At 37.7% G+C, this 18,574-nt stretch overlaps 1 protein-coding gene across 5 annotated transcripts in view; it reads left to right on the top strand.

The window, feature by feature from the left end:
• Slco1c1 (solute carrier organic anion transporter family member 1C1) overlaps nt 1-17,212 on the top strand; it is a 48,306-nt gene extending 31,094 nt beyond the window's left edge. For 2 of the 5 annotated variants that reach the window (XM_074075930.1, XM_074075931.1), the window contains exons 9-13: nt 3,077-3,242; nt 6,541-6,725; nt 7,756-7,820; nt 10,750-10,867; nt 12,323-17,212. In XM_074075930.1, coding sequence (XP_073932031.1) covers nt 3,077-3,242; nt 6,541-6,725; nt 7,756-7,820; nt 10,750-10,867; nt 12,323-12,545 — 757 coding nt within the window. In that variant the 3' untranslated portion in view covers nt 12,546-17,212. The remainder of the gene's footprint in view (nt 1-3,076; nt 3,243-6,540; nt 6,726-7,755; nt 7,821-10,749; nt 10,868-12,322) is intronic. The other 3 variants (XM_074075928.1, XM_020157329.2, XM_020157331.2) reach the window with 2 other exon arrangements.
• The last annotated feature ends 1,362 nt before the right edge of the window (nt 17,213-18,574 follow it).

The raw sequence follows: 18,574 nt of genomic DNA, 5'->3' as shown, positions 1-18,574 counted from the left end.
CATGGAAGATCACAGTCAAGGCCAACTTGGGCAAAAGTGAGACTCCCATCTCCAAAATAATTGAGCAAGAGGGGGAAGGGGGGCTGGTGGTGAGACAGGTGATGGAGCACTTGCCTAGCAAGGGCAAAACCCTGAGTTCAAACCCCAGTACCTCAAAAATAAATAAATAAATGAATAATAAATACAAGTTGCTCCCTCATGGATTGTCCCATGTTGCTTTCTTTGAAAAGAATCAACTTTTTGATTTTGGACACTTAAGACAATTTAAGCTAGATATGGCAATGGGAGATTTCCTTCTTCTGCAATGATGGAGAATCACCCTGATGTGAGCGAAGAGCTCCAGAGGCGTGGAAGGCTCCTACTTCCAGGTTCTCACTAACAATGGGTGGGCCTTGGAGCCAGTCCTTGGGCCACCTTGGATCTGACCTTTCTGATCTGTCAAATGAGGCTTTGACCTACATTATTCCAAGTTTCCTTCCTTCCAGTGCCTTGTTTCTGTGATCTCAGCCTCACTGTATCCACAATGGCCTGATTTCAGGCTCAGCGGCTCAGTTTTTATAGTTTTAGATGCTACCAGACAGTCTCAGCTGGTAGTTTATACTTTATGGAAAAGAATAAATACCTCTCATAGGCAGAGGCAAAACTGACTGATCCTTTCTCCAAAGTAAAATATTCCATGTTTTAGTGGGCCCAATGGCCATGCCAATACTCCCAGGACTCAGAAGGCTGAGGCAAGAGGATCGTGTGTTCAAGGCTAGCACGGGCTAGATCACGAGACCCTATCTCAATAAAGAAAACAAAACCCATTTTCTTTTCTGGCTGACTTTCCAAAAGTCTTGTTTCTTAGCCTACTATATACCAGGGATTGTTCTTGATACTGGTAATATAGGAATAAATAAAACAAATACATCCTACCCCCATTGACTATAACTTTATTTGTTCATTTAAGTCCCTCAAATAGTTTTGTTAAAAAACAATTAGGGTGTGTGTATTTATGTGTGGTGACCAAATAAATAAATAAGTTCAAATAGGAAAGGAGAATTATGAAAGACAAGGGGGCCAAATATTTGGGGCAGACGGAAGTGTCATATCTTGTGTAAGCACTACATGAGAAGAACAGACAGACACAAGGAGATGAGCGTAAGGATTAGTCAATTCAGGTAAGAGTAAGAATGAGGGAAATATGGGAGAGATAAAGGGAGAATATGGAAGAATGAGAAAGAACAAAAGAGAGGGAGAGAAAAGAGAAAAATTTAAATTATACAAAGTAACTGTCAAAAAAGCCAACATCTTGAGGACAAATATTGTTATCAGTCAGTCATAACTGTAACCATCTTCCATTCTCCCAAAGCTACCATACTTTTCCAATAACATTTTATGAATAAACATAAATTGATAGTTCATTGAAATAACGTGACCAAAAAACACATGAAAAAATGCTCACCATCTCTAGCAATAAAGTAAATGCAAATTAAAACCACACTAAGATTCCACCTCACCCCTGTTAGAATAGCCATCATCAGCAACACCACCAACAACAGGTGTTGGTGAGGATGCAGGGAAAAAGGAACCCTCATACACTGTTGGTGGGAATGTAAACTAGTACAACCACTCTGGAAAAAATTTGGAGGCTACTCAAAACACTAAACATTGATCTACCATTTGATCCAGCAATACCACTCTTGGGGATATACCCAAAAGACTGTGACACAGGTTACTCCAGAGGCACCTGCACACCCATGTTTATTGTGGCACTATTCACAATAGCCAAGTTATGTAAACAGCCAAGATGCTCCACTACTGACAAATGGATCAAAAAAATGTGGTATCTATACACAATGGAATTTTATGCAGCCATGAAGAAGAACGAAATGTTATCATTCGCTGGTAAATGGGTGTAATTGAAGAATATCATTCTGAGTGAGGTTAGCCTGGCCCAAAAGACCAAAAATTGTATGTTCTCCCTCACATGCGGACATTAGATCAAGGGCAAACACAACAAGGGGATTGACCTTTGATCAGAAGATAAAAGCGAGAGCCCACAAGAGAGATATGAGGATAGGTAAGACACCTAAAAAATTAGTTAGCATTTGTTGCCTTCAACTCAGAGAAACTAAAGCAGATACCTTAAAAGCAACTGAGGCCAATAGGAGAAGGGGACCAGGAACTAGAGAAAAGGTTAGATCAAGAAAAATTAACCTAGATGTAACACACATGCACAGGAAATCAATGCGATTCAACTCCCTGTATAACTATCCTTATCTCAACTAGCAAAAACCCTTGTTCCTTCCTATTATTGCTTATACTCTCTCTTCAACAAAATTAGAGATAAGGGCAAAATAGTTTCTGCCAGGTATCAAGGGGGTGGGGGGTAAGAGAGTGGGTGGGGGCAGGGAGGAGAAATGACCCAAGCATTGTATGCACATATGAATAATAAAAAAAATAATAAATTTAAAAAAAGAAATAATGTGAAATTGAGTAAGCAAGAACATTACAAGAATGGGAGAGCCCTGTAGATTAGGAGAATGTAGGAGAGAAAGGACAAATAACCTGAGTACAACATACATAAGTAGAATATGTAGCTTCTACAAATGTTGGGAATGTATTGAATGTCAGCTTCTTGGCTCTTTTTTCCTTCATTGAACAATTAGCAATGTCAATTTTATCGATATTCATACAATTTTGAATTAAATTCACACACATCACCTATGATACATTGAAATAATGCCAGAGATTATTCTAAAAGTTGACTTTTCCACCTTATACCTAAATATATTTTTTGCACACAAATATATTAGACAACTCTGGTGGCAGTAGTCGTCAGTAAATACCATTAGCTAAGAAGGAGACATTGTGGGAATTTGTAAACCTATTAAGAAAATTCTCAAGAGAAAACTGTTGAATAGTTGACTCATATGTAACAATTTGATGCTGGCATTTCTGATCACAACTGTTTCCAAAAGACTAACTTTATTGGCAATATCATTTATATTACTTAAGAATATTGAGTTTTTGAAAATGTTAGGGTCTTATCTGCTAAGGGATAATATTTTATACTGTTACATTTCTTTTTCAGAAACAAACCTGTCTCTTCTAGTGAGCGAGCACTCTTTTCAGATTGCAACTCAAGATGCAAATGTTCAGAGACAAAATGGGAACCCATGTGTGGAGCAAATGGGATCACATATGCATCAGCTTGTCTTGCTGGCTGTCAAACCTCCCACAGGAGTGGAAAGAACATTGTAAGAACTCTCCTCCCTCAGGGGATATGCTCTTGAATGTGTTCCCATATAGACCCACACAGCTCCATGGGGGCTTGGAACAGACCACCCTTCCACTCTCGTGGAAGCCTTGGCTCTTACCTTTCCCTTGTGCTTTTGTTTGGAAATAAGAAATTTATAACTATTCCTTATGAATCTAGAGTTGAAAAAATTAGGGTAACAATGAGAATCATGGATCAGGGTGGTGCCTATTTTGTCATCCATTCTTTTATTTCACATATAAAGAGTTTAAGCCCTGAATGAGGAAGTTCCGAGCATAACATCAGAAGATTTGCTTTTGGATCCATTTCTCCTGACCACAAGACCAGTGGTCCTTGGAGGTTTCAGAGGCAGGACAAATAGAGGTCAGTATTAGACCTCTAAATCCAGGAGTGTGGATCCAGGGCTCATGGATCTGATTATAAGGAGGTTGATGGTTTGGGGACAGCTCTACTTGAGAAATCAAGCCAAATTCATGTGATACTGAAGAGTTATTGAGCTACGATGGAGGGTTTCTCTGAGGTGAATCTGAACTGGAAATTTAATAAGAAGCAGTTTCAGGTGTCTGGGCTGCTATATCAAATAGACCATCCAATGAGTGCCTTAAACAATGCACATTTATCTCCCACAATCCTGGAAGCTTGGAAGTCCAAAATGAAGTTACAAGAAGACCCAGTGTCTGGTGAGGGCCAGCTTCCTGGTCTGCAGGTGGTGGCCATCTTCTCTGTCTGTCCTCACACCACAAAGAGAAGAGAGGAAAGACAAACTATCTGTTGATTAGTTTTTTGTCACCATCACAAATACCCAAGAGAAACATCTTATTAAAGTGAGGAGACATTTGTTCTGACTCATGGTTTCAGAGGTTTCAGTCCGTGGGCACTTGACTCCGTATTTCTGGGCATGCATGCATCCAGACAGAGCACAATGGTGGCGGTAGCATATGGCACAGCCGTTCCCTTCATGATGAGCAGGAAGCAAGGAGTGACGAAGGGGCAGGGGACAAGATACATCTTTCCAGGGCACATCCTCAGTGACATACTTCCTCCAACTAGGACTCATCTCCCACTTTTCAACACTTCCCAATAATACCATCATTTATTAATTGATCAAGGAATTAATCCATTGATTAGGTCAGAGCCCTCAGGATAAAATCACTTTCCAAAACACCATCAGCTGGCAATGAAGCCTCCAATACATGAGCCTGTGGGGAATATCTCATATTCAAACCATAACAGTGGGCTGTGCAGTTGGTACTGCCTATTTCCTAACTTAGGAGGCAGAAATCAGGAAGATCGCTGTTCTGGGTCAACCTAGGCAAAAAGGTTGCAAGACCCTTTCTCAACCAGGAAATAGCTGAGTTTGGCAGTGCGCGCCTGTCTTCCCAGCTATGCAGGAAGCATAAATAGAAGAATCACAGTCCAGACCCACCTGGGCATAAAGGGAGACTCTATCTCAAAAATAAACAAGGTGAAAAAGGCTGGGATGGGGCTCAAGTGGTAGAGTGCCTGCCTAGCAAGCACAAGGTCCTAAGTTCAAATCCCAGTACTGAAAAAAAATAAAAAGCATGACAGTATCCCCTTCTTAAAAGACACTAAACCACTGATGAGGGCTACAGCCTCATGACCTAATCACTTTCCAAAGGCCCTACCTGCAAGTAGTATCACACTGGGGGCTGGAGGAAGGGGGTCGTATTTCAGTTTGCAAATGATATTTTTCAGTCATTAATAGACTTACCCTTTTTATCACATCTTTACATTACTGGTCTATACATTGGGTCTTTCTTACACTGATTGTATCAGACTGCTTTCTGTTTGTGACTAGTGAAAGTGCCTTTATTTGACAGTGCCAGAGGGTTAAAATTAGGCCATACATATGTTTGCATATGCTAATCAACTGGTGATGAATACTTAGACAAACACACATCTAACTTCAGCCTGAGCTAGAAAGTGAGACCTTGTCTCAAAAACAACAAACCAAACAAACAGAAACAGAGTTAAGATTCAGTGGCTTTCAACATAAGCACAACACAAAAGAAAAACCTATATTGCTACTCTTTCTAGAAAAGAAAATGCCAGTTTTACTTCACACTAAAAATTTAAAATCTAAAAACTCATAGTTTTTCATAATGAAAATGGTAACACGTATGTAGTATGTATAATACATATTAAGAAATTGTATTTCATTAAGAATTTTACAGAAATGAACCAGGAGGGGTTATAAAAGTTGTCTAGATTTAGTTGAATTTTATGCATCAGGATTTTTCCTCCAATGGTCGTTATAAATTCTGTCATATCCTCCAATTATGCCCATTTACCTGATAAATTTTTATTAAATACTTAAAACAAAGGTCAATTTCAGGACATGGATATATAAATCTCAGTTCCACAGAGATTTATTCTAGTGGGGAAATAGAATTTTAAAATAAATAAATAAGTGTGTGGTATCCTGATAGGTAGTAAGCCGCAGTATGGGGAAAATATAGGGTCAGTAGGGGAGAGATGGAGATGCAATTTTGAAAGGAAAATCATGGAAGTTCTCTCTAATGAAATCTCTGAGCAGGAAACTGAAATAGAATGCCACCACTGTAGCTCTCTAGGGGGTCAGCGGCCTGATCAGAAGAAACAGTGAGGCCATGAGGCATGAGTGCACTTGCCATGTTTGAGGGAAGGGTGGCCATTGGCCTTTGCAAGGGCCACACGTGTGGCTGAAACACAGGAAGAGAGGGAAGATTATTGAGCAATGAGATCTGAGTGGGGTGTACGAGCTACATGTGGATCACGTCTAAAGCACTGTAAGGATCTGCAATTCCGTACAAATACACAATGGACAACCAACCATTGGAAGGCCAAGGGTAGTGGTGGAATCTGGTCACCATTTTTAAGACTCTTTTTGATTACTATGTGGAAAAGAGACTGTAGCTGGATAAGAATGGACACAGATTGGAGTTCAAAGTGACCATTGTGATGATCAAAATAAAAACTAATGGTGGTTTCAACTTGAAAGTGGTGGTGGAGGAGGTCATGGGTTTTGATAGTATTTGCTGGGAGACTATTCCATAGGATTTGTAGTTTATAGACCAATCTGTCACTCTTTGAATAATGAAATATTATATCTCTATTGATCTCACTTTAATGTACTCTAAAACAGAATAAAAGAGTATCTTCTCATTATTCACATAATATATGTATATTGTACTATAAAGGTTTTTAAAGTAAATTTGTGGGTTTAATTTCATTTAACTGTTACCTCAACAAGTGGTCTTTTCTCTGTTGTGTTGCAGATATTTTATAACTGCACCTGTGTGGGAATTGCAAACTCTCAATCAGGAAACTCCTCTGGCATGATGGGCAGATGTCAAAAAGATAATGGATGTCCCAAAATGTTCCTGTACTTCCTTGTAATTTCGGTCATCACTTCCTACACTTTATCCCTTGGTGGCATCCCAGGGTACATGTTACTCTTGAGGTAAGAACTGATTCTTGACACACCAATTTCAAAACAATACACAAAAGACATTCTCTTCTGTGAACCCATCATTATTCCTCTTAGCTTTTGCAGGGAACTGGGCCCAGACCCATCTCTACTGTGACATGTCTCCCACCTCAGATTTTTTTATATAAAAATGCAGTGGAATAGAGTTTTCTTAGTTAAAAATGTTTGGAAGGCTTTGGTCTAGAATACTGTTGATAGCGACATCACTGAAGTCTCTTAATAAGTACTGATGTTGGTGCCAATACTGATTCAGATAAAATGTGTTTTAGATTAAATATAGTTTCCACAAATTCATGAGAGAAATAATTTATAAGATGTGTTGAACACTCACCAAATAGCAGTGTCTTGAATTTATTTTTGATGCGTAGATTATTATTTTTCTGTATATTCTTGTCAGGCTAGATTTTTCTGTGAATGATTTCTTGGCTTTGGGTCAGTTGAGGGTTCTAATGTATGAATATCACTCCACTGAGTTCAGATACTTTTTTGTAAGACTGATGTTTGAACTCAGGGCCTCACACTTCCTAGGCAGACACTGTTAGTTGGGTCACATCCCCAGCCATTTTTTTGCTTTAGTTATTTTTTTGATAAGGACTCACATTTTTACCCTGGGATGGCCTGAGAGCGCCATCTTCCCACCTATACCTCTTGTGTAGGTGGGATTACAGATATATACCTCCATTCTTAGCTTGTTTGTTAAGATGGGATCTCACTAATGTTTTACCCAGACTGGCTTTGAACCACAATCTTGCTGATCTTCACCTTCCACATAGCTGGAATTAAAGGTATAAACTACCAAGCCCACTACTAAAGGAATTTTTTAGTGCTGCACTCCTTGCATATTTTTTAATTGACATGTACAAATTTTAATAATCATATAAGTAAGAACTAAGCTGTTTTCATGTAAGTCATGTGGACTGTATAGTCATTATTCTTTAGGTCCCATAAATTACATTTGAAACCATGATGAATATTTCTTAAATGGTTCTCTTGTTGATTTTAGGTGCATTAAGCCACAGCTTAAGTCTTTTGCCCTAGGTATCTACACCTTATCAGTAAGAGTTCTTGGTAAGTATAATAAAAAATAAAGACAAAAGTCTCTCTCCTCTCTTTCACACGCACACCACATATTTTCTACATCTTCTGAAAATAAGTAGTGGACAGCTGGTACTTCACTGCAAAGACCTCAGCTTATAGTTCTCCTACAAGGCAACATCCTCTCTAACCAAAATGCCGTTCTCACACTCAAGAAATTTAACACTGATGCGACCCTGTGTCTCCTGTCGATCCTCACTCACATTTCTTTCACTATAATCTTCTGTAGCTTTTCCCCTTTTCCATCCAGGGTGAATCAAAGGCCACACTCCACATTTAGCTATCTTTTTTGTCTCTAATGAATGACCATTATCTTTTTTTTCAGTAGGCAAATCCAGTTATTTTGTGAAATGACTTGCCATTTGGATTTGCTTTTTTGTTGTTGTTGGCAGTACTGGGGTTTGAACCCAGGGCCTGTACTTGTCAGGCAGGAGCTCTGCTATTTGAGCCACATTCCCAGCTATTTTTGCCTTGGTTATTTTTGAAACAAGTTCTTGTTTTATGTCCTGGCCAGCCTGAAATGCAATCCTCCTGGTTTTATTTCTGTTTGCCTGGGATGACAGGCATAAGCCATTGTACCCAGCCACTGGTGGAGATGGGATTTCTAGAATGTTTTGCCCAGGTTGGCCTCTAACTACAATCCTCCCGGTCTCTCTCCCAAGTAGTTAGGATTACAGGATTACAGGCTTGAGCCCTCATGCCTATTTCTTTGCTCTTGAAAAAAAAATGATGAAATATTTTTGGTGAGAAGCCTACATGGGTGAGGTTGTCTACTACTTAGCACCTCACATCAGGAAGCACATGACTTCGGTTTATACCATCATGGCAAATCGTAACTTTGTTTTCTGAATGAATGTACTGCCCACCTGTGTTTTCCATTATAAAAGTCTTTTGCCATTAATAAATAATCTACAATGTGATACTTTGCGATTACATGAATACTCTGTATCCCAAATATCTTTTTTTGGGTCAATACTATGGTTTTGAACTCAGGACCCTGCACTTGCAGGCAGGCACTCTACCACTTGAGCCACACCACCAAAGCTCTTTTTGCTTTAGTTCTTTTTGCAAGCAGGGTCTCCCTATTTTTTGCCAGGTCTGGCCTAGACTACGAACCTACTATCTATGCCTCCTGGGTAGCTGGGATGCCAGGCATGCACCACTGCACCTGGCTTGTTGGTTGAGATAGAGTGTTGCTAGTTGTTTTTCCCTGATATGGTCCCCTGATATCTGCCTCCTGAGTAGCTGGAATAACAGGTGTGAGCCACCTGCACCTGGCCCATTACCCAAGTATCTTTTACCCAAAGTTGGAGTAAATATTGATGATTCTGAGTTGAATCAATTATGATATGTTTGTAAAAGTTAAGAAGACCTTTAAGTAGAAAATATATAAAGAACATTTCCTATCCATTATCAGAAAGCAACTGGATAATCTCTTTCACTAGTGTCATAAATATACTTAGATGACGCTCAAATTTTATTGGGAGTATATTATTTTATATAAGCATGCAAGGCAATTCTGTAGCAGAAGAGAACATTTATAAAAGAAATTTAAAAACTCAAATGGCAAAACATTTCAGGCAGTGGAAGGAAATGAACAAGGAAGGCAGCAAAGCAATGGTGTGGATTTGGAGGGTGGCGCCCCCATGTGGATGCAAAGGGTGGGGGTGGGGAGGAAGGCAGTTTCTCAGCTCTGGCCAGCTGTTCTCATGATGCTAGATAACTTAAGAGAATTCAGAGATCTGCAATTTTACAGAAAATTTCCTGGCATTTAGATACTGCCTGCTCATTTAAAAACAAACACTCATAAAATTTGTGCACATTAAATAACAGATGTTACATATGAAATACACATTTAGTTGTAAACCCATTGCAATCATCTCAAAATACTCTCATTAAAACTTTTATATGAATTTATCTTTTCTCCATTAGGAAGAATTAAATTATCAACGAACATGGGGAACCTATTATTAGAGTTTATATATGAATAAGAAAAACATGTTTCCTGCCCCTGTGTAGTTTGCAACCTAGTGAGAAAAGCTATTAAACAAGCCATTTAAGGAGTAGTAAAGGTTTTGAAAGGTTATGAAATGTAAAACAAATGGAATTAATGCAGTTTGAGTCATCATAATATCCCTTCCTGAAGGTAAGCATTTAAATTGAAGTACAAAGGATGAGTGTGCAATGAGAAGGTGAGGAGAGAAGAAGATGCTTCAGATAAAGAAATTATGCAAAGCAATTAGCAAGAGGGTAGAAGATTTTAAACACTAAGAAATTCAGTAAAGTTGGAGTCTAAAATATTGCTCAAAATGAGGACAGAAATGTAGAAGGGACCCAGTGTGTAGTTGGATACTCTTATCATGGAACAGATATCTTGGGCAAACATCTATGTTATTGGATCATTCCAATGGTAAATTGCTAAATCAATTGGAGAGGGGTAAGGAAGTGGGAAAAGAATAAAAATTTGGCTGTTGCATTAAATTAGGGTAGCCATGGTGGCAGAAAAAAAATAGAAAAGAGAATTTGCATGATTCTAAATAAATTAAATGTGTTCATGACCAGAGAAAGGAGAGAGAGGGGTCCAAGATGACTCCCAAGCCTGTAACCTTAACATCTGGGTGGTTGCTGATACAGGGTGAAGTATGAGGAGAAAGTTGTGCTTATGCTGAGTTTGAAGTGCTTGAGAGATGTGATTCTGGAGGTAAACCAATGGCACTTAATAAATAAGTCTAGAGCTTGTGAGAAAAGACTGAGCCAGAGAGTTTGGGGCCATTAGAGTATCACTGGTAGCCTTGGATCTCACCAACAGTAACTATTGGATTAAAAGGGAGTTGTAGCAGAGTCACACTTAGCCAAACATAAATGCACATGTTTTAGTGACAATTGTTCATCTTTCTTTTAGCAGGAATCCCAGCTCCAGTATATTTTGGAGTTCTGATTGACACTTCTTGCCTCAAATGGGGATTTAAAAGCTGTGGAAGTAGAGGCTCCTGCAGACTCTATGATTCAAATGTTTTCAGGTACTATACCAAATACTTTCCCGCACTCTCTGCCACCATATCCCCACTCCGTGCAATTGGAATGACCTTAATATTTCCCCAGGTATGTCTCTGCTTGTAAGGTAAAGCAGCTGAAATGTGTGAGCTGCTTCATAGAATAATTCTATTATTTGGCTAGATATTTGATTTTCCCCCATTCCTAACATCAATTCCCACTTCCAATGAGTGATCATGTCACAAAAATATGATGAAATATTCTAGAACACAAAGTAGTATGTTGAAAGTTCATGCACACAAATGGGTAAGTAATTCCCTGAAACTCAGAAGCATTTGAATTTAGGTCACATTTTGGGTTTAATTCTATTCCTTTTTAAACTAAGCCAAACTGTACCATTTACGTCAGTGATAATCCCCCTTGGCAAGAGTTGGAATTGGCTCTAAATCTGTCCGGCTCTTATTGCCAGGCTGATGCCCAATTATTCCAGTACTTGAGATGAATAAAAGTAAAACATTTCCTCTGTGTGGGTGACTGTGTATGGGGGCAGGGGCACGGCTTTTTCACTATGGTATCATTCAGTTCAGTTCATCAAACGTTTAGTCCCCTTGTTGCTTAAAGTAATGCTTCAGTGGCTTAAAAACAAGAAAGAGGTTTTACTTATTTATTTATTTTTTTTTTAAAAAAGACTTACAAGCTGAGAATTTTTTAGAGACTTGGTGCTGGACCATCTAAGTTGGATCTGAATTGGGCAGATCATTTGATTTAATAGGCTTTGATGTTATGTGTGAAATTTATTTTGTTCTGAAAGAGACCTGATCTGTGAGTATAATTTGGACTGTACTCGTATTTGCTAAGGCTGTGTTTGGTTGAATGTGGAGAGAATATGCCTCAATGAGAGCCTGGCAGAGTGTTCACACGGTGACCAGAATGAACATTCTATCTGTCCTTTCAGACTAGAGCATCTTCTGACAAAATGTGGATCCAAAGGTAGAAGAAATCGGATTATAATACTGGTTTATTCTGAACTCATTCTGCTTTACTGAGGGCTCCGATGCCCCTCAGTGTTGCTTGTGTAGCTTTTCCATAGAAATGAACTTGGAAAGGGCCTGAGGATAGGGTAACCACATCATTTATCATTCAAACCTGGTCACTTTGGGAAGTGTTAAAATCACCCTGGGGGATGCTAGCACATGCTAGAGCTGCTCTGGTCACCTGGTCCAAGGGACTCATTCACAGAGGACAGAGCTGATTGTGTAATAAATAGTAGCTAAAATGATGGTACTATTAAAAATTGTCTTAAATTAGCAAACTGCCTTCACAGTCTAGCAAGGTTCATAGACAGTCCTGTGACAGCCATCTTTCTATCCAGAGCCATATTCTTCAAGATTACTACCAGAATTTCATGGTTACCTATGTTTATATTTTCTTTCAAGTTGGATATTTGCAACAATAATGACTGAGCTTCCCTCCTCTTCTAGACACTTATACCTGGGTCTAACCTTGACTCTGGGCACAGTGGCCATTTCCCTAGGCACTGCATTACTTTGCATTTTAAAGAAAAATTATGTCTCCACACATAGAAGTTTCATCACCAAGAGAGAAAGAACAATGAGAGCTACAAGATTCAGGAAGGAAACTTGTGCTACAAGCCATCCCTTTCTACAACCCGAGTACTGGCCAGGCAAGGAGACGCGACTTTAGAAAAAAAATGACCAGAAGCCATGTTTTCTAATGTGTGAAGAATTCTGCAAGCAAACAAACTTTTAATCAAAAGGTTTTCAGTGTGCACAATTTCTTCTTTCAAAAAATTTCCACTTCGTTTGGACCTTAGGCATTAGAAAATATGTGTGTAATAAATATCACTAAGCATATAATAGAAGATGCAGATGGCAAAACTAGTTTCAAAGCTTTTAATTTATATATAAGCTCCTTGTATTATTTACTTATTCTGCTGTATTTTGTCCATTGATACATAAGTTGTATCTCTAAGACAACGATCGCTTTTGTCATCTAATGATTATATGTACAGTAATTGCCATCTTTAGTAACTATTGTTCAAAGACTAAGTCACATCTTGGGTTTCTTCCAGTATCTCCTTAATGGTAATGTTATAGTGGAGTCAGAACACGGAGAGGGGGATTTCATCTTTAGTTCCTCCTTTCCTTTGAAATGCAGTCATTGATACAGAAATGTGTTGTGGCAAAGTGGTCTTGGGGGATGGGAATGTTGGACTATTACTTCCTTTGCTAATCATTTACATATCTTTTTGTGTGACACTATAAGTGACCATGGTTGTAAAGTAATAAAACTAATGTTGACATGCTTTATTGTCCTATGAATTCAATGGATTAAAAATATTATTAAATAAATGCTGCCCCTGTTTTAATGTAGACAATTCTCTTATGTACATGTTGCCTTCCTAAAACGTGTTTGGAAGTTGAATTTCTGAAAATCTACAATAAACCCAGGTGCTGTAAACAAAAAGGAGAATGATGGGTTGAGTGACAGTAAGGTTGAGTATGGTGACTTTTGGTAAGTACATGCCACTTGTCACAAGGCCTAATAACTCCTGAACAGGAGGTTGCTACTGGTACAACCTGAAAGATAGCTCTATTTCTTGGGAACTGGAAAACTCAGTCCAGATGTTCTCTCTCTCCAGGCTTGTTGGTGTTCCTCTGACTGGGGTTCATAGTTTCAAAAGAGCTTCCTCTTGAATCTGCAGCTCCATTATGTACTGTGCTCTTCTTCCTCCATAACAGTTTTAAACACAAGTCTGATCTCCAAGAAAAGCTGACTTAAGACAGAGACCACCCTAAGTAAAACATCCTATTCAGTTACAGCCAGCTCACAATCCAATGTTATCTGCATTTCCATAAGTCCTATAGAATCTGGAGAAGATCATGTAGAGGGAAAGGCTAAGCTAAGAAAGGAAAGCAGAAGTGTATTGGGAGTGAGGCCAGGAGGTGCCTCAAATACAAGAGGAGGACCCTAATTTATGAAGGAGATTTTCAAAGTCAGGATGCGGATCCATATTGTACTCTGTTCCAGCCACCCTAGAAACTGTGTCAGTCTTTATCACATTTATGGCATGAGAATCGCCATTTAACAGGCAAAGCAAAGGCCAATAGAGGTAAGATACATTGCTTAGTCTTGGGTAGGCATGACCAGAATTAAACCCAGCCCTACTTTTAAAATTGTCTTTGTGCCATCCTGACCCAACAATGTGTTCTAAATGAATTGCTCCTGTTATTTGTTTTTATTTTTTTGTGGTACTGTGGTTTGAACTCAGGGCCTCACACTTGCTAGGCAGGCGCTCTACCACACTCCACCAGCCCTGCTCCTGTTATTTGTAATGTCTTTGCATTACTTTATTGCACTAGATCAGTTTGCTTGGGTAGTCATCTTTAATATATTTCAATATATGGAGATAATCAACAAATATTATTTAAAAACAACTTATCATGTTTGTTTCTTCAAATGTTTTGACTTATAGTTTCAAAAGTTAGACTTTTAACAGATAAATCCTAAACATGCTGTTTAAACTTAAGTCAGATGATCAAGGGCAATCATTTAGAATTTGGAGATTTGTAATTACAACACAATTCTTAGTAGCCTTTAGAAAATCAACACAGGCTGGGTATTGTGGCCCATGTCTATACTCCCAGCTATTTAGGAAACAGAGATAAGAAGATTGTGGTCTGTACAATAAATAAAGCAAAATGGGCTGGAGATGTGTCTCACGTGGTAGAATGATGATCTGGCAAGCATGAGACCCTGAGTTCAAACCCCAGTACCACCAAAAGACAGAAGAAAAAAATTAAAAAAAGCAAAGAAAAGGCAATGCATAAAAGGACATCCCCAACAAAAACATCTATTTGAGGCACTTCTTAAGCTTAAATCCACAAAGAAGGACTACGTTAAAAATGCAGTGGCCTTCTTATTACAGAGAAGCAATCAAGTAGTATAAACAGAATTGTTTGCAGTCGTTTAATTTCCCCTTTATGCACAAGTTATGCAAATACAAATGGGAAAAAATGGAAAGTTTGAGGAGGATATAATATGGGCATGCATATTCATGTATCTATATATTTGTCACTTTATTTGAATTGTTGGTGATCAATTATTTCATATTTTGCTGGTTTTGAAAGCAAAAAGAGAGCTGTTTTGTTTCTAGCAGGATGACTTTAGTCCCACTACTCTCTGCTCATTTGTGGGCAGAGATCTTTTTTGTCATGTCCATATCAGTCTCACCCATAACAAGTATTTACTGATTGGTTGGATGAGTACACTTGTCAAGAGTTTTCTTTACAGATGTAATTCAAATTCAAATTCCTCTCCTTGTCTCCCACATTCTCTTTAATTTTCTAAGCTTTTTATAGCAATCTGAAAAATAACTTCTTTGGAAGTAAATTTCTAAACAGAATCCTGTCCAATTTACTCTTGAATGACTTGAAAAATATGAATCAGCATAGAGGATGATAGATGATGGTCTCTTTCATAAAAAGACTGAATGCCTTAATTAAAATGATGCATTTTTATGCATAACCATTGATTCAACAGTGGAATGACGTACACTAAACTCAGCTGGATGGACTATGAAAGTATTATTTAGTGGGGAATTGAACTGACTAAAAGGAACCCTAATATTTTCACTAAGTCTCATCTGACAAGACGTAACCAGAAAGCACAAGATTAAATTCTTTTTAAACAAACTCAACCCCATTGCAGAGGTCAGAAATTTCCCTCCATCTGAGGGCCAAACATCAGTGGCAAGACCTTGGCTAACCTGTGGGATTCCATGATTGCTGTATGTTCAATGAGCAAGAGAGAGTATTCTTACTCTATAGCCATGGTCCCTAGAGGAGACCAGCATTTCCAGTGAATGTATGGTTCACTCTAGACTTCAACAGGTAAAGTTCCAGGATGTCATTTTACAGATAGAGTGAATAAATTAAGTTAAATGACCTGCCCAAGGTGGAGATAGGCAAACTAATGATGGTTTTCTGTTACATTCCGATGGCTCCAAAGAAGATAGTAAAAAGGAACAATTCCTGGAGGACTAAGACACTGTAACATGTCCTTGAGAAGGTTGTCATTTTCTTGTAATTGTACAACTATTAAATATAACAATTCAAATCAAGCACTCTGCTGGTGACCTGAGCGTTTTAGACATTCTGAGCTGCACAGGTCAAAACAATTTTCTGTGTTACGTACTATCACTGGTATTTTCAAAGAAAGATACAAAGGCTTTTAGTGATTCGCCCATAGCCAGCAAGTTCTTAGCAATTGGTAGAACCAAGATTTAAACTAAGGTTTATAAGATCCAAGCAGTTATGTTGTGCCTGAAGTAACCTACACACCAAGTCACTGGTTGTCAGCAACTCCACTAAAATCAATTTTGTACATCCAAATTAGAAACGTTTTTGCATTCTAAAATATGCACACAGTTATTGGGACACAAATGCGAAAGAGGGAGGGTTTGAGGGGGACTTACAGGAAGGAGGCAGGAGGGGAAAGGAAAGGATACTGAGTGGGGAAGAGGACTGAGGTACAGTACACGTATATGCTCAATGACAGCATAATGAAACCCAGCAAACACCATATAAAAGAGGGGAGGAGAGAGAGGGAATACAAAGAAGAGGGTAAGGTTGTGTACGTATGTGCGAAACTTGTGTATATGCGTATGGAAATACCACAATGAAACACTTATGTATTATTAATGTATACTAATTCAAAATATAATAAAACAAAAACCAAATGATACAAAAAGATTTAAAATGAGAGGGTAATGGTATTTACCACTCTTTCACTCCTGTTCTGCAAAGGTCTTATTTATTTTTCAATTAGGACATTTATTGAGAGTTTTTTAAGCCAATGAAACCATCAACTTGTAATAATATCTAGATTTTGAAAATACAGTGTGTTCTTTGATGATAGAGGAAAATAATGTAAATATATTTACCAAACCAAACTAATAAGTCATACTGTTCACATCTTTTGATTCTTATTTTCCTTTCAGTTTTCTCTATGAAGATTTGAGAGTAGCAATGTTATACTCTTCCAATATGTTTTTGTGACTTGTTTACATAAAAAATTTTAATGTGGAATTTAATGTAGTGTTATATAACTATTCTATCATTATAATAGATATAAACAGCTTTATTTAAAAAAAAATCATGATTACTAATTTTTTCTTTGATTTTTTTGTTGTTTTGGAGGTTGAACCCAGGGCCTTTTGCTCGCTAGTAAGTTACTCTACCACATGAGCCATACCTTCAGTCCTCTACTTTTAAAGAAACTTAGTTGTAAGCTGATGTTTATTTTTACTTCTGTTGTTGTTTATTGAATTTTTTTTATGTTTTCTTATCCTTTTATTATGTCATATGTTTTTGATTTTTTATTATTTGCTAGTAATATAAGAATTATAATCACTTTAGCAATCTGAAAGTTACTCCACAGTTGTATTTTCAAAACTAATAAAAACATATATTAAAAAATCATATATGTATGTGTGTGTGTACACATATTTCTCCACTTGGCATGCCAAAAACAAAACAACAACTGTTGTCTACTGACTCCCTTTGTGCAAAATCAAAATTTTTAAATGTTTTTACATCCTGTCTCCTCTTCTACTTACAATTCTAAGATTTTTTTTGCTACTATAGCCAAGAACTTAAGACAAATTTATTAACAAATTACTTTTACTTTATATGTTTTCTTCTTGCTATACAAACAAATCTACAAAGAATGTTTTATGCATGGATCTTTTCCTCTGTCTTTACTTATGTCATTTATGTCAATGAAAACATGACCTATCAGACCTATGGGACACAGCAAAGACAGTCCTAAGAGGAAAGTTTATAGCCATGAGTGCATATATTAAAAGGACAGAAAGATCTCAAATCAATAACCTAATACTACAGCTCAAACTCCTAGAAAAACAAGAACAAGCAAATCCCAAAACAAGCAGAAGAAAAGAAATAATTAAAATAAGGGCTGAAATAAATGAAATAGAAACAATAAAAACCGTACAAAAAATCAATGAAACAAAAAGCCGGTTCTTTGAAAAAATAAATAAGATTGACAAACCCTTGGCAAACCTGACTAAAATGAGGAGAAAAAAACCCAAATCAGTAAAATCAGAAATGCAAAAGGGGAGATAACAACAAACATCATGGAAATCCAGGAAATCATCAGAGATTACTTCAAGAGCCTATACTCTAACAAATTCAAAAATCTTGAAAAAATGAACAGATTTCTAGAAACTTACAACCACCCAAAACTAAACCAAGAAGATATTAATCACCTGAATATATCTATAACACAAAAAAGAAATTGAAGCAGCAATAAAGAATCTCCCCAAAAAGAAAAGTCCAGGATCTGATGGATTCACTGCTGAATTCTATCAGACCTTTAAAGAAGAACTAATACCAACTCTCCTTAACTGTCCCATGAAATAGAAAGGGAAGGAACACCGCCTAACCCATTTTATGAAGCCAATGTAACTCTCATCCCAAACCAGACAAAGACACCTCCAAAAAGGAGAACTACAGGCCAATTTCCTTAATGAATATCGCTGCAAAAATCCTTAATAAAATAATGGCAAACCAAATCCAACAACACATCAGAAAGATCATACACCATAACCAAGTTGGCTTCATCCCAGGGATGCAGGGGTGGTTCAACATATGCAAATCTGTAAATGTGATACAGCACATCAATAGAAGTAA

Source organism: Castor canadensis, chromosome 6, assembly GCF_047511655.1.
Source record: "Castor canadensis chromosome 6, mCasCan1.hap1v2, whole genome shotgun sequence".
Taxonomy (NCBI): Eukaryota; Metazoa; Chordata; class Mammalia; order Rodentia; family Castoridae; genus Castor; species Castor canadensis.
This window is presented reverse-complemented; position numbering and strand designations above follow the sequence as displayed.